General features: G+C 49.7%; 1 protein-coding gene and 1 long non-coding RNA gene across 2 annotated transcripts in view; one reads left to right on the plus strand and one right to left on the minus strand.

The window, feature by feature from the left end:
- Positions 1-15,814, minus strand: part of Tgfb2 (transforming growth factor beta 2) — a 75,056-nt gene that overhangs the window by 24,273 nt on the left and 34,969 nt on the right. Inside the window, exons 3-4 of the mRNA XM_010642498.2 lie at positions 6,499-6,552; positions 4,373-4,536 (exon numbers count right to left, since the gene is read on the minus strand). Of these exons, the coding sequence (XP_010640800.2) occupies positions 4,373-4,536; positions 6,499-6,552 (218 nt within the window). The remainder of the gene's footprint in view (positions 1-4,372; positions 4,537-6,498; positions 6,553-15,814) is intronic.
- On the plus strand, positions 55-2,795 carry LOC104875113. The gene is made up of 3 exons (XR_783951.1): positions 55-753; positions 1,970-2,412; positions 2,610-2,795. It is a non-coding gene; the product is annotated as an uncharacterized LOC104875113 (long non-coding RNA).

The following is a 15,814-nucleotide window of genomic DNA, read 5'->3' on the forward strand; positions in this document are numbered from 1 at the left end:
CAAACTCTCACAACTCCACTGTGCTTTGGGCATGGTTGAGGTGAGTCCCCGGGCTTCATGTGTGGGAGCCTGGTCCCCAGTGTGATGGCGCTGAGAGGTGGGGGACCCTCGGAGGCAGGCTCTAAAGGGAGGCAGCTTCCTTCCTTGGATGAGGTCTGTCCCTGTCACAAATGCCCTCCTGCCACTGTGGCACCTGAGGTGATATAGCATAGGACGCCTACACTGGAGTCAATGCTGACCCTCACCCTTTATACCTGAGCAGAATAAACCTCTCTTCTTCATAACTAAGTAGCCCCAGGTGTTTCATTATAGCATCACAAGTGAGGTCAGAGCTGCTCTTCCAGTGTCTGGGGCTGTTGTTCTCAGAGACACTCAGGCATGTCCCTGGGGTGGGAAGACTGTGCTGCTGAGACGTCCTTCCGATGTTGCTCCCTCCACCTGACACCGGGCAGCAGAAAGGCAGAGGCTGTTTCCTTTCCCTTCGAACCCGGGCTACTGTGCAGCTCATCTGATCGGCACTGTGAGGGGGAAATGATGCTGGGTCACTCTCAGACCTAGGCATTAAGAGGACTAAGGGCGACCCCAGCTTCCATGTGAGACAGACACCTGATGACTTTCTGGAAGGTCACATGGACTCAGTGTTTCTGGCTGTCACTCCAAGCAAAGTCATCAGTGATCTTCTGGACCAGTCGATATATGCTATTTAGGGTCCAGTATCAGAGTATCGGTACAGAGGCTCCAGAAAGCAGGATGGTAAGATTTCACTTTCTTTTATCAAAGTTCTGAATGAGCACTTTTTGGAGCAGAAGGCAGTGACAACTGTGAGTTCCCATACTTGTGGTTTCACCCAGCTAAACGACACTTCGGCAGAAGCTCTGGTGCCCTAACTCTTCTGGGCAGGTATACCAGCAGGCCGTGGCACTGTGAAGGACCAACCCTGAGCTCGTGCCCACATATGCCGGCATAGGTCCATCAGCCTTAGAATCTGACTTCAGAAACAGCACCTGAATATGTCTGCCGGGACAGAATGGGCCCAAAAGCTTAGGGTTGCCTTAAATCTGGACTTCCCAACAGTTTATGGGAAGATCTGATTCCAAAGCGGAAAATGACTACTGTGTATCACCAGGAAAACATTCTGAAACCGCTCTGTCCTGTTTCTTTCCAGAGAGAGTAAGAATCTCCAGAAAGGGACTGTGGATATCCCCACAGAAGCTCCCTTGGGAGTCTATGGTTAGGGAAGTGCTCTTGCCCTGGAGGTCACCCAGATGTTCCTTCCCTCTTCTTCCTCCTCCCTCTCTCTCCATCCCACCACCCACTTGAAGCCAACATCCCAAGGAACCCCATTATGTTCATCCACACCCCTACATCTGAGAGTTGGTGCAGTCCCCCCTTCCTCCCTCCAGGGGGCACAACACCAGGTGATGGCACACATGGGGCAGTGGGACCATTCAGAGGCTTTGAGCTTTCCAGATAGCTGAAGAGCTGCCTGCTTGAGAACCAAAACATCTTTTGCAAAATAAGATTTCAGCACTCTTGGCTATAAAATGCTGTAAAACATATTCCAAATATCCAACTTCCTGAATATAATTTAGCCTCATCTTTGTAACTCAAGACTCAGCATAAGCATCCAATTCTGTCCTGGGACCAGAAAAGGGAGCTGGAGACTAAAGGCACCTCCAGATGATACCGAAGACAACTAGAAAGTTGATTAGAAACAGGCCACAGGTGGGTCTCCAAATATGGGGGCCAGAGCGGAAGTTAAGACCCAGGAAGGGACCAAGGACAAAGTGTGCACAGAGCTACACACAGGGTTCAGACGTAGGGAAATTGTCCCCAACAAGCGCTGGTTCTGTGCTGGGCTCTCTGGCGTGGTGGGAAACTCCAAGTCTAAGGGCCCTGTGTGGCTGCTGTGTGTCTTCTTCCAGCTCTTCCCTTCTGATTCCCTGCTGCTTGCTCCTCCCTGTCCTAGAAACGATCCACTCTTCAGAGATTCTGAAGGCTAAGACTGCCTCTCTGATATGTGCTCAGAGGCAGTGACCACGCCCTAACTCCACACGAAATCCTTCCGCCGGAGGGACCCTCGTCCACACAGAGCTCGCAGCTCGTGTCAGGGCGCAGTCTGCACTGCAGACACCACTGGGAAGGGACGCATCCACTCTGAACTCACACTGTCTGGACTGCCAGCCGCATGGGACACAGAACATCCTGGAGGCGACACATCTGTGGAAGGGAGGGAGGGAGACTCCTGCCAGGCTGCGGGCAGAGGCCATCAGAGCACGAGGCCACAAGGCAGAGAAGGACAGTGACTTAGCAACTCCTGCTGTGAACAGAGAGCCAGCTGAGGGGACCCACGGCCAATCTGCAGCAGCTCTTGTCACCAGAGAACGACTGTCCTGTGTTACGGACATAAATGTAAGCGTGATTACCAAAAGTGGGGGAGGCATTTGTTTATGTGCTTGTTTGTCTGTTTGTATGACTCACCTTCCAACTGATCTAGCCACTCTTATCCTGGCTTCTCTGCACAGAAAGCACTCTTCACTTTCCCTCCCACTGTCCCCACCCTCCGCCCTACTTTTCCTTCACTTCCTTCTGTGCCTCCTCTTCTCCAGGGAGAGAACTGAAAGACTAGCTATGAGCAGCCTTGGGGGTCAGAGGGGGTCTCTGTCCCAGGCCTGCCGCTTGGCAGCACCGGACCCCGGCCCAGGTTCCTGGCTTCCCTGATACTCAGCCCTCTAGGAAGAATCCCGGCAACACACACGCATCAGTCTCATCCTGAGGACACAGAGTTACCGACGTAGGCGCATGCTCTGCCTGACACTGCGCAGGTGGCAAAGGGTGAAGTCACTGCCAGTGCCTGCTGCCCTCTCAAGCTCTGAGGATGCCGGAAGAGTTAAGGTCTCCAGGCAGAAGTTCTTTGTTTTTGGTACTAGAAATTAAACCCAGTGCCTTTGACTGAGCCATTTCGTTTTTAAGACAGGGGTCTCACTAAGTTGAACAGGCTGGTCTCGAACTTGTGATCCTCCCGCCTTAGCCTCACAGGTGTGTACCATGCCCAGCTAGAAGCTGGAAGAGGTTCTTGAGGACCCATCTGTGTAAGTAAGAATCCTTCTTCATGAGCACAGTGTCAATCGACTGTTCCTATACAAAAGGCTTTGAACTTATTCCTGAGCTCTCACCTACATCAGCAAGGCACATCCGTCTCCACGTGCACTGTGACGACTGGGGACACCCTCATCCCACGGTGCCGATTTCCAGAACTAGAGACTTCTGCACGCAGATGTTAACTCCTTCCTTTTCCTCAGGGGAACTGCTTTTTCATCACTTCATTACACATGCAGTCACTTGTCACTCCCCATCTTTGGGGATTGGGGGTTTGTTCTTCTTCTAAAGTCTCCCCCTTCTCCCTCCGTCTCCCCCACAGCACCCAGAGCCCATGCAGGCCCCTCCATCCTGCCCTAGAGACCTGGTCACTGGGGGTGAGGATGTAGCTCAGTGGTAGAGCGCTGGCCTGGCACCAGCACTGCAAGACTCTGCCCTTGGAGAGCTGCTCCTTCTGCCAAGAACACGTGCCCCTCATCCTTGCCCTGCCTGGGGTTCCTCTGGAAGCCTCACTCAAACATGAGACCCCCAGCTCTGCCTTCCATGACACGGATCACACGTTGAGCAGTGCACGGAAATCCCCCTGGGGTCCCCTTAGAGTGCAGGTTCTGAGTCCTGCTCAGTGCAGCTGGGCCTGAGGTGGTGCATTTTTCACAGCTCCTCCTTGTCACTGGAGCTGTTAGCCAGACAGACGTCACCTGAGGTATGAGCTTGCAGCAGCACCCCGAAACCTCAGCAACCAGGCCCTTTGCTGTTTTCTTGCACACTGTCCAGCAACATATCAGAAGAGGAGGGTGAGGAGAGGTAAGGGCTGCTAGGGGAGAGAGGGTGTGAGGGGCGCAGAAGGGGGCGGACTGGAGAGAGTGGAACGGAAGAACAAACAGAAACTGGAGAAGTTAGGAAAGAAAAAGTGAAAGAAAAAAAGCAGGAAGGAAGAAGACAACTGGAAGGAAGAGAGGAAGGGACAGTGTGGCACAACAAACAGGGATGTCAGCTGATTGCCTTGTCACAGTGGCATCTGGTCAACATCACCTGAGTTTCCAGAGCAATGGGGAAGGGGCTCCGCAGAATGTCAGGACTGCACCCCCGGCCACTCCTGAGGGTCAGGCACACTGTTCCCACAACAGGACAACAGTGAAGGCCTACACCTACCTACGCAGCAACTGCAGATGCATAGAACAGATCATATCACAGAAGAAACTCAGGCAGCACAAAATCTTTTACCCAAAGACCTCAAACTGCTCGCCCATGACAACAGCCAACCCCAGGTTACCTGGTACAGCTCGATCCGTTGTTCAGGCACTCTGGCTTTTGGGTTCTGCAAACGAAAGACTCTGAACTCCGCTTTCACCAAATTGGAAGCATTTTTCTCCATTGCAGAGACATCGAATCGGACGATTCTGAAGTAGGGTCTGTAGAAAGGGGGCGGGATGGCATCTGTAAAAAGTTAGGGCAATCATTGAAAATGATAAAACTCACTGCACATGCGCAAAAGACCACAACATGAGACAGTCCCCAAAACCCTACAGGAAACAAATACAGAATGGCTTGGTTTCCAATGGCCAATTTAATACCGTTAACAATTTAACCAGAACAAAAGAAATAAAATAAACATATGCATTTGGTTACAGAGGCAGCAGATTAATAGAGATTAGCAAACCACTTCCAGCAACATTTGAGGGCGTGCAGTTAACCCTGTCCTTTGGAGGCTGACAGAGCAGTGGAAAATCCTGGACGGGAGCTGTCGGGCCTGCTTACACTTTGATCAGATGTGCCAAGAAAATAGCTCCTAATGGCAAGCAGCTTGCCCATGTATTTTTTTTTTCCTTGAAAGTCTGGCATCCAAATACTCTACTTTTATCCAGGCTCATGTGCTGCATCTTGTGTGGCTATGGCACTTTGGTTCTTCGCACATAGGACCAATTTGCAGTGAGGAAATCCAAATAAACAAAACTATACCCATAAGCTAGCTACATCAGGTCTACCTTAAACTTCTTTATTGGGGATAATATTGGTTATTGGTGGGCAGTAACCCTCATGAACAGGGAGAAGGAATCAGCACAGATTCCTTCCTCTCTGAACTGTGTGGAAGACAGAGTGCACCCAATGATTTCAAGTTCATGCATGGTTCAGAGTCTTGCTGTTATTTTTAGTAACCTGCCGTTGCCTCTGCATATGCATTTGACACTACACCAGATCTGGAAAAGCAGGCCAACCACCCCCGCCATGCTTTCTACACAGCATTCATCAGGCACTAACACCACGCAGACCCCGTGTTACAACCACGTGTCTACACCCTTCTTCCAAAATCTCTTAGGCACTGACTTCCCAATCCCAGGGCTCCATCTAGTCTGGGGGCGCCATCTCTTTCTAACTTCCTGCCCTTATGTAGCTTAGCACAGCACAGCCATTCATAGTTGTGTGCTTCATTACAAACATTTTTATGACATGGGCATTATGTTTGTTTATTTTGTTTTCCCCTGTGAAATTTTAAGAATCTCAAGGCCAGAGACTGTTTGCCAGCCCTTTCTTTTTCCCTGAATATTCAGGACAGGGCTGTGCACACAAGGGCTCACCGAATGTCTGCTGTTTGCATAGGTGGTCATCAATGTGAGTCTTAAAAGACTCAGGCATCTGGCTATTGGCAACACTAACGTCTTACTAAATAAACAAGCCAGATTGCTGATCTCAAAATAGACATAAATACCTTTCGTGATTTCTTGGGAAGTCCATGCCCTGACAATTATGCTGGAAAAAAAAAATTCTACGAACACACCAACATTTCCTTATCTTCAGAGCTCTGCAGTTTTTCTTTCCCTATATGTGAGAGACTCTGAACACAAATCCTTGTAGAACAGGTGACTTCCAAGCCACCCCTCTGCTCAATGCTGGTCCATAAAATGAATGCGTGAATTGCGGCTTTGCAGCTGGTGAACCAGAAGCCTCAAAAACCAACCAAAAAACAAATAAACAATGCCCCCCCAATCCACAGCATTCAGATTTCTGAGAAAAGCAAGCATTCATGCAGACACAGAGATAACCCACACTGTGTGGCTACAGTGACACTGTTGGGGGAGAGGGTGAGTCCAGGCTGGGAAACGTTCACACCAGTAAAAAGGTTTTTGGAGCCCCCCCAGCACAGTAGCTAGAAAAGGTAACCGATGAGAAGAAATGTGAGCTGTGGTGGAAAAATGCGGTATGTATTTAAATGTTTAAAAGTTATTGCAGTAAAGGTCACATTTCCATAAAACCCACTCAAAATCTCCCCCCTGCTCCAACCCCTCATCCCGTCTTTCTTGCCACTTTCTGAAGCAGCTCTGGAGTCCTCTTTCCTGAGTGTCCTCTTTCATTGTGCTGGCGTGGCTGCCTCAAATTCCTCAGTGCATTCCAAACATTTACCTCTCACGGTCATCTCGTCTTTGGGGAGGAGCCAGAAGTCACACGGTGCCAGATCTGGTGAATAAGGTAGATGAGGACATGCTGTCATGCTTTTACAAGCTTGCCTCTCAGTTGTACGGCACTTAGCAGCAGCATTCACCATATTTTTGATCACATCTTGCAAAGACCCTCAGGAAAAAGGACTCCAGAACTGCTTCACAAAGCGGCGAGAACAGTGAGATAAGTGTGTTCGAAGTAACTGGGAGGATTTTCAGGGGATTCGTAGCGATGTGTCTTTTACTGTAATACATGTTTATCATTACTGTTCGTACATGTCTGTGGCGTACAACGCTCATACTCCTCATGGGGAGTTGGCACCTGTCCACAACACATCTAAATTATTTTCTCATCCCCTCTCCCTCCTCCCACCCACACCCACCATCTGCTGATTTCCTTCCCCCTTGAGAAAGATCTACCTCCTTTCTTCCTATTACCTATCTTTTATTTCGGTTTTTATTTATATTTTGGGTTTTTCATATAAAAGAAACCACACGATATTTAGCTGTCCGTGTCTGATTTATTTCACTTAACGCTGTGGTCTCAAGGTGCATCCATTTTCCCACAGATGACTCAAGTTTACCCTTTCTTACGCTGGAGACACTCACTGTCCTTTAGGAGCACCTCTTGGACCTCTCTGTGCTCTGGAATACGCCCACCCCGGTGCTGGGAGTCTATCCCAGCCTCTCCAGCTCAGCGGAAAGCAGGCCAGGCACTGCTCCGAAGGCCGAGGGGCTGCTTTCATCCACTCATCCTCGCCTTAGGCAGAAGCAGGCCGCACACGCTGTGGAAGAGCCAGGCCGGAGCGAGTTTCCCCTCACTACAAGGGTAAACATGGGCCCACGGTCTCTTCTCCTCCACAAACACCCACCCTTCACCCGCCTGTCCGCATCTCATCTTTCCATGGAGTTGTAAATAAGTGCTTTTGAGATTTATTTTTATTCTCCTTCATGTTTATTAAACTCTGAACCACTTTTCCCCCTTTCTGGTCTTCTGCCCATACGCACTCTTCCTTTTTACGGCTGTCTACGACCACGGGGTCAGTTTTGTCTCTTCTTCTCCTAAGCAAACCCTGCAAGGATTCCGCCCTGGGCTTTGAACACAGCAAGTGTCTGCAAATATTTACAGGAGGAGTCCTGGGGAGTCAGCCAGTCCCGCACCTTTCGGAGCACATGCAGTCTGCCCTTCTCCCCTCCTCTGGGGCTTGGGGAGCCCTGGAGCCCATCTCTATTTCGACGGCCACAACAGCAACCTGTCCTGGGGCCATGTCTCCTACAAATGGGACTGCTCCCGTGTCATCACCGCGGGGACATGCCACAACCACCCTGCCCCCGGCACACAAGGGCACGGACTGCAACTGCTGATGAGGAGCCACCACGTCCAGGGACAGTCCCTGCTGTCATTTGTCATGGGTCACAAGCCTCCTGTCCGGCTAAAGGATTCAAGTGATTTGCCAAATGTTTTCTTCTTTGGGAATAGTCAAGCTGCTGTCCCTCACTGGGGCCTAGTAGGCGCCAGGAAGAGAGAAGCAGGGTGGCCGGAGAGCGGGGCAGACCTGTGCTGCCCAGTGATCCACCCACACACTCTTGGAGGGGTGGAGCCTTTCCCTTGGCCCCTCCACCGCTCATTTCCACCTCGGGAACAGGCGCTCTCTCTCAAGTCCTCGCAGTGGACAGTCAAGCGGTCAGGCAAGTCCTGTGCCTGACCTCTGCCAGCTCAGAGACACTTGCGTCTTGGCCCGTGCTGCCCACTTCTGACCCACTTTTTAGGTTCCCTCCACCCTCAGGTTCACACCGGCAGGCGAGGCTCCCCCTCCCACGCTTCCCTGGGCACCTTGCACACAGAAGGTGCTGTGCCACTCCCGGGTGCGGGGTCCTTCCCTGTTCAAACTTGGGGAAATGGAGAGTGGGGAAAAAAACAAGAGCATCTCATCAGTTCTGAGTTTCCAAAGTCACTGAGTTCAGAAAGCCCACCTGTGGCACTGAACCACAAACTGTTTCATTGTGACCAGGGCAGGAGCCCAGGGTCTCCACATTCTTGAAAGACCTCACGCTTGAGTTTCACGCTTGGGGATCCAAGTCCTGAAATCCTTAGTGATTTTACCTTAGAATTAATAGCTTGTCAGTGGAGCTTAATGGGCAGTAGAGCAAGTGCAAGGGGCTCAGAAATTTGGCCCGGGACTCTGTGTCCTGCCCATGCCTGTCCTCAGCCTCATCCAGCCTCTTCTGGCCCACCTGGTATCTGCTGCTGTCACCTCCACACTCGGGAAGGCTGGGGTCAGGCACATAACCCACCACTCTTCTGGCAGGGCCCTGCAGCGTCAGCTGCTCCCACCCCAGCCAACAGTGCCACGGGGCCTCAGTGGCAGTTTTAGGGGCACAGTATGCAATGCCACGGGCTGAGCAGTGGCTCCATGGGGCAGGGGATGCTTGTGCCTGGCCCAGGGAGCATCTGTTTCGAGCTAGTGGCCAGGGATGCTGTGCCTGGCTGGCTGCATGCTCCGGGGTGCCTGTGTGTTTCACTCCAGGGTCCCCTGGTGCCCAAAGGACTTGACAGCAAATCAACCATTGACACCTGCACCTACACACAGAGGGAAAGAGAAAAGTGGGAAGTTTTACATTTTAGAATCTGTAACCTCGCTTTCTCTTATCTTTTGAACAAGAGGCCTCATGCTTTCGTTTTGTAGAGAGCTCCTGCATGTTCTGTACCTAGCCCTGCTGGCACACAGGGGTGGAAAACCAGTGGTACAGCCAAAGATCTTTAAGGTGATTTCGGTTCTAATCCCAAGTGAAGCTGAGCCAGCACTGCGAGGTGAAGAAGGGGGCAGCAGGTGGTCTTCTGCAGCTATTTCTTTGCTGCACAGTGAGGCGAAGGCCCGTGGGAGCAGCTATCTAGGTAGCACAAGTGAGCAAGCGAGTGGACAGAAAGCCAGAGCCCTGGATCGAGGACAAACTTCCCCTCGGATCCCTTCCTGACCCCTTACCATCCTGCAGCAATGCTGCTAAGTGACTTTCTGTGGATGCTCCTGGACAGGAAGCTCCCATACTGCCTGACAGGTTTCTTTAGAGGAGGAAGGAAGAACAGGAGCAGCTGAGACTGAGCGTCCTGGGGTAGCGTCTAAAGCACCCTGTGCCCTCAAGGAGGGGCACCATCACCAAAGTCCTTCAGGAAAGACAGCAGGAACATTCGCCCTCCCACCAAACATCTCTGCACGGAGCACTCCCACCTCCCACTGCAACGCCCAGATCAGGACTACTTTTAATAAAGGAGAAAAGGAAAAAGTTCCAGGTCTTCGAACAACATCACTCCTGTGGGACGGACTGTGGCAGAGGAGAAAGGGTGGAGGCTGCAAGAAAACCCAAAACTGTCCAGAGCTCTGCCCGGAAGTAGGGCCATGCTTCAGCCACCGTGCAGTGCTTATCCCCATTAGGACGGTCGCGCCACAACACCAGCAGAGAGAAAAGTGCATACCGTGTTGGAGGGCTGGGGCCAAGGACCTACTGGTATTTGCTGTTTGCTAAAGCAGCGATTCCCAAAGTGGATTCTCTCCTGGGAACCTGCTGTAAATGCCAGTCACCTAGGGGAGCCAGATGCACCATACATGGGAGGTCCACTGATGCAGAGCTGAGCAGAGCAGAGTCAAGTGGATCAGGACAAGGGAGCTAAGCATCGACCAGCAGTGTTCCTGGAGTCAGCAGGACTGGAACCGCCAGGAACCCGGCCTGCTGTCAGTGTCCTTGGGGAGAGTCCAAGGGAAGCCAAGAGGGCAGTGGCAGTGACTCAGGGTGAAACAGCAGGTGCGGGTATGGAAGCAGTTGTGAGTAGCCTGGAGCTGTCCTGTGAGCCCTGCCTCAAGTATCCACCTGCACTTCAAATCCAAGCTGGCTCCCTCCCGGGGAAGAAGCAGCAAGAGGCACTCAGGGCAACACAGGACCCCACTGATGAGCTGATATATGGATCCTGTGCAGCAGTGTGTCCCTAACAGTGCAGATGCCTCTAGGCAAACTCTCTGGGCAAAGCCTGTGAACCCTAAACTGTGAGAACCACGAATGGAAAGAATGGAAGAAAAGAAGTCCACAAAGAGAAGGACAAAGGAGCATCTGAACTTTTGACCAGGTATTTTGCATAGTTTTTAAAAAAGTAAGATAGAAAAGAGGAAATTGCAACCACTCCAGAGTTCTGAACCTCTCAAAACAGAAAAACAGGATTCCTCTGTGATTGGAGGGGTTGACCTTGACCAAACACTTCAACAGACCCAGCAAGTTGGAAAAGACTGATACGGGTCCAGATCACTGGACTAGGGGAGACTTCCAAGTTCTTTGGGTGATTGTGACCACAGCCAGGACTGAGACGGTGCACTGAGAGGCCCTGACAGAACCCAGCCCGAAGAGGAGAAGATGGAGGGACATCAGGTCCCTTAGGGGCTCAAGTACTTCCGGGACCGGTATGCAGAAAGTCCTTACATTCTGTAGATCCAGGAAATCCAATATCAACCTCAGAGTCAAGGGGAAAAAAACTAATCACTGACTTACATCATGGTGATGTCTCTGCTCACTGGAAGAACTAGGGGCTGAAGAGATAAGATGTGCCCTGTCCAGTCCCCTGAACCCCTCGGCAGCTGGACTTCCGTGGCTTGAGCTTGCCCCAGCTCTGCCACTGCATCATTCTCACGGTGATGCTCTCCAAAACTTGCTCTGCCTCTCTAAGTCCCACTGTTAGATCATCGTTCTCTCGCCACCTGCGTGGGAACACCTGGGGAGATGTTAATCTCCGAGGTGTGGGGAAAGGAGGCCAGGGTTGCCTCGACATCCCCCAGAGTGTGACAAGACAAGCAACCCACCAAATGCACGGAGGGCCACAAACCAGCCACTGTGTGTGTACACACAGACACAGCCAGCAAGAAACCAAGACGATTGTGTTTTGGGGTTTTCTGAAATTTGTCTTGGCACCCAGGACGTGGATTTTATTTCACTACCACATCCCAAACACTGCTGACATTCAAGTCACAGCAATTTAACACAGAATGACTGAGAAATAAACAGTGCATCGGCAGTGGTTTCTGATTTTCCTCTCCGGCCATCCCACCTATTAAATGTAACACAGCACCGGAGCATCTTTGATGGAAAGCGGGAGTCTCCGAGAGGAGGCGGTGTCAACCCCGACACAGCGCTGGCAGGGGCGAGCTTGTCAGCTGATGTGCTTGGCCTTCGCCACGCTGCTACTTGAGACCATGCGTAGTGTCGGCAGGAATATTTGGACTCCTTCTTACATGGTAAAAAAACAGGAAAATAACAGCGATGCTGGCCCATAGTGTTTGGTTTTCTTGAACTGTGACGGACATGGGGTTTCTACTTTCTAGTCCCCAGTTTCCATCACCCCATCAACCCGTACTACAGGGACACATCTTTTGCACACGGTCCCTCTGCATTTTCCATTCGGATCAGGACTACGGAGGCAGCTCCCACAGGGTGTGCTCTGTTTAGCACTGAAACTGAGGGTGCTGAATGGGCAGGCTACTGTGGGACTAGGGAGGCCGTGGCTAACCCTGAGGAGACACAGGAGATGTGCATGCACAGAGTTGGTTGGACCCCCTTCCATGGGCAGGTGGACACTGAGTGTGACATGTGGCTCGCTGGTGGCCTCACAATGGCAGCTTGTCCTGACAGCTGGCGCGGGGCATGGAACCGATCCACTGCCATGCTCTCATTCTTTGAAGTACCTAAGACTCTCTTCCTTTTATTTTTTTCTCTCTGCCTTCTCATCCTCTTTTCTTTGCTCCATTTTCTTCTGCTCCTCCTTTTCTTACTTCTCCCCCATATGTGCTTTTTGTTCTCTGATATCTGAGGGACAAAACATTCATACTTTGGGTTCACCGACAGTGTGGAAAGGAGCCAGGGCTATACAACACAGTTTTCCATACAGCTATTCCTGAGTTCAGCTAAGGTCAACAAAAGGAAGCCAACATATGTTCATTCCATGAATTAATTAACTTGAAAAATTCAGGGTATCATCCTCAGTCCCTTAATAAGAACCACACTTTTTTTTTCTTCCTTTTTACAGATTGAGAAACTGAGGAGTGCCATGTTTCCAGGATTACAACAAACACTGGCAATAAAGGGCACCGCCCTTGACATTCTTGCTCAACACTGGACAATCTTGCTCATCACTGTTGAAAAATAATATTCTTATCCCAAACAAACAAATTCTGAATTCCCCTTTCAAGAAATGAATGCACTTTCCTTGTAGTCTTGCAATGAGTGGTATAGACTCTTACATGTGCAGGGGGTGTAGAGGCTCCCTATTTGCCTGAAAATCTTGCTGCAATCTACAGAATTACAGCAGTGATTTATAATGGTCAGTGCAATGCGTGTCTTGCACTGTGAGGTTTGCTGTGTGTCTTCCATAAGCTTCCTGCTTATGACCTAATTTTCTGTAAGGCGATTGCCTAATTATTTTTGGGTAGGGTGTTGATTTGCTCTGCCCTAAGGCTTAAGTTAATAAGCAGTGGGGAACACCCTGCTGGGACTGCAAGCTGTTTACCAACTTAACCAAATGGCATGGGCTGCTGCTATTACTAACACATTCAATTCATGGATTAAGAGTGAGTAAATATGAAGAGAATTAGATGGTCCAGATTACCCAGCTTGAGAGAAGTAAACCCAATATGCCGATGCTCAGTCTCTCCCACCTTCACTGGAGTAGAAATGAGAGCCCACAAAACAATTGCCTTGCACCCATGAGTGCACTCTTGGTATTGTTGGTGTCCAACTCCTCTTACTGTTATTTTCTCAATAAGGCAAGACAGGACAGTCTCTCCCAGAAGCCCTTTAGTGTCCGAGGACTCACACCTTGGAGGGACAGATGGCCCGCGCCAGCCCCCGACAGCCACATCCACACGGATCTTCCTCTCTCTGGTTGAATGCTGTCTGTCCGTAAGGGCTGCACATGGGTCTCATTCTACAGCACAAGATAACCTGTCCCTCTGCACTCCTAGATTTTGGAAGCTGGTTTTCATGTCCTCTTTTCCTCATCACTTTTCTTTTTGAAGCAAACAACCTCTACTACCTTTCCTTGTATTTTATGAGAGCCATTAACTCACCCTTTCTGGTTATTCTTTTCTTTGCTCCAGTCCTAATATCAGGCCTTTACAATTCAACATAATTACGAACTAGAACTACCACTCTCTGTGTTGTGGAAGTACTTTAATCTCACTCCATTTATTTATAAATGCATCCCAACAATGAATCAATCCCCCTCTCACTGTTTTGTTTTGCTTTCTATCTTTGCACTCGTGCCACACTTCCTCTGCATTTGAAACACATAATGAAATACAAATCTTGGGGTTTTTTCACAGTTACACAGATGACATTCTCTCACAGTTATCCCCTTGAAGCTTTGTTTTGTACAAGATTCACAATCTACTGCTACCCCACTGCGGATTTACTGGATTTGACCCACCCCGCATTTCAAACGGAGGGGATCTGAAGCTTTGAGAGCAGAGCTATGCATTCGCTTCTTAAGTGATTTTTCAGGGGACAGAGTTATAAAATCAGAAGTACCTTACTGTCTGTGTTGTTCATCTCCTGAATCATTGCTAAGGAGCAGAACTTCTAAGGGAGCTGAGGTGAATCCGGACTCATAGCCACTCTGCAGCTTCCTCTTTCTGCAGCTTCAGGCCCTGACACCAGTGGCTCCACTCTGGAGGAACAGCTGGGTCTGCAAGAAGGGCGTGAGGTCTACATGAGGAGTTTCTGGTTGGCCCAGTGGACATCTTCACAGTGGACAGCTGAGACCTATTAAAAATGGTCTATGAGACCAGGCCTGAGGAAGGTTCTAGAAGCTACCTCCCCCTGGACTGCCCATCTTAATCAGCACCCAGAGAGAACGGTTTCCAAACATGCTGCCTTCAACCATTGTATGGAAGGTCTGAGCTGTTCCTCATCCTACAGAGTAGCTCTCCACCTGGAAAGTTAAGATGGAGTCAGGAAGAACTGCCTGGAAGAACTTCTTAGTTACTGGATATCCGTGCTACCATTTCAGCAGTCATTTAGGTGCCTTAGAGTGAACATGAGTGCCAATGATAGAACCTCATTGGGTAGATGATGTGTTCATGCTGGCGGGCTCTCTTTCCTTGCCCTGTTTATACTGGAACACAGCTAGTGCAATTAAGATATAGGAAAACATGGGGATTACAGCGATTCAGATGAACTGGGGCATGCATGAGTTCTGGAATGGAGCCAGGGGCTTATGCTTGTTTTAAGAAATCATGCTCATTTGGATGCTGAAGAGTTTCTGTTCTTCAAGGTTGAGCCACCATTTGTGAAAGAAAAACAGTCTTTAAATTAAGACTCTCCATTGTGAGCCAGGCATGGTGGTGAATGCCAGTCCTTTGGGAGGCCGAGGAAGAAGAATTTCAAGTTTGGATCCAGTGTGGGCAACTTAGTGACTTGGTGAGACCTTGTCTCAAAGGAGGGGAGGGGAAGACAGAGAGAGACAGAGACGGGGGGTGGGTGGAAGAAAGAGAGAGAGGGAGAGGGAGAGGGGAACAGGAAGGAAGGCAGGTAGGAAAGAAGGAAGGAAGGAGGGAGGAAAGAAGGGAGGGAAGGAAGGGAGGGAGAAGGAAAAGGGGGAGGGGGAAAGAAAGGGGCCTCCAGTACCAAACTAGACCATGGATGAGTCCTTAAAGTGTTACAGCATGCATCTCTTTCACTTAATTGAATGAATTGAGAACAAGCCCCACAGTTGAGCTTCATTACTTTTGTTAGCGAAGACTGTGAAAAGCCCACATTTTAGTCTGTTCTGAAGGACACCAGAAGAGGAAATTGACTGAAACAGCAGCCAGAGTGTCCAGAAAATCAATCCAATCAGTCCCACCTTATTTTACACCTTCATAGAGCTGGAAGGTTCTGTAATTTTGAAAGTGGATGGAGAACTGTGAAGAAAAAAGGACCGTTTTTGTCTCTGAGGAAGCTAAAGACCTATCACACAGCCTTATTTTCTTTAGGAAAATTGTAGAAGAATTTGTGACAGGGTCAAAACTCAGCTGGCTTCCAAAGCTTTCTCTTCTGTTTCACAGGCAGTGGTATAGACAGAACAGGAAAGATACCTTTTGTTAAGTCCCAATTCAATGATTCTTCTATGCATCTTTAAAACATTTACTAAGTCCTCTTTATGGAAGAGTTCTTTCAAGGCCAGTGCTTTATAAATGTGTTAGGGTGAAAGCAAACAGAATTCCCAGAATGCCACAGTAGAGCATATATATACATATATATATATATAT

Source organism: Fukomys damarensis, unplaced genomic scaffold (assembly GCF_012274545.1).
Source record: "Fukomys damarensis isolate Sample0158 unplaced genomic scaffold, DMR_v1.0_HiC HiC_scaffold_11, whole genome shotgun sequence".
Lineage (NCBI taxonomy): Eukaryota > Metazoa > Chordata > Mammalia > Rodentia > Bathyergidae > Fukomys > Fukomys damarensis.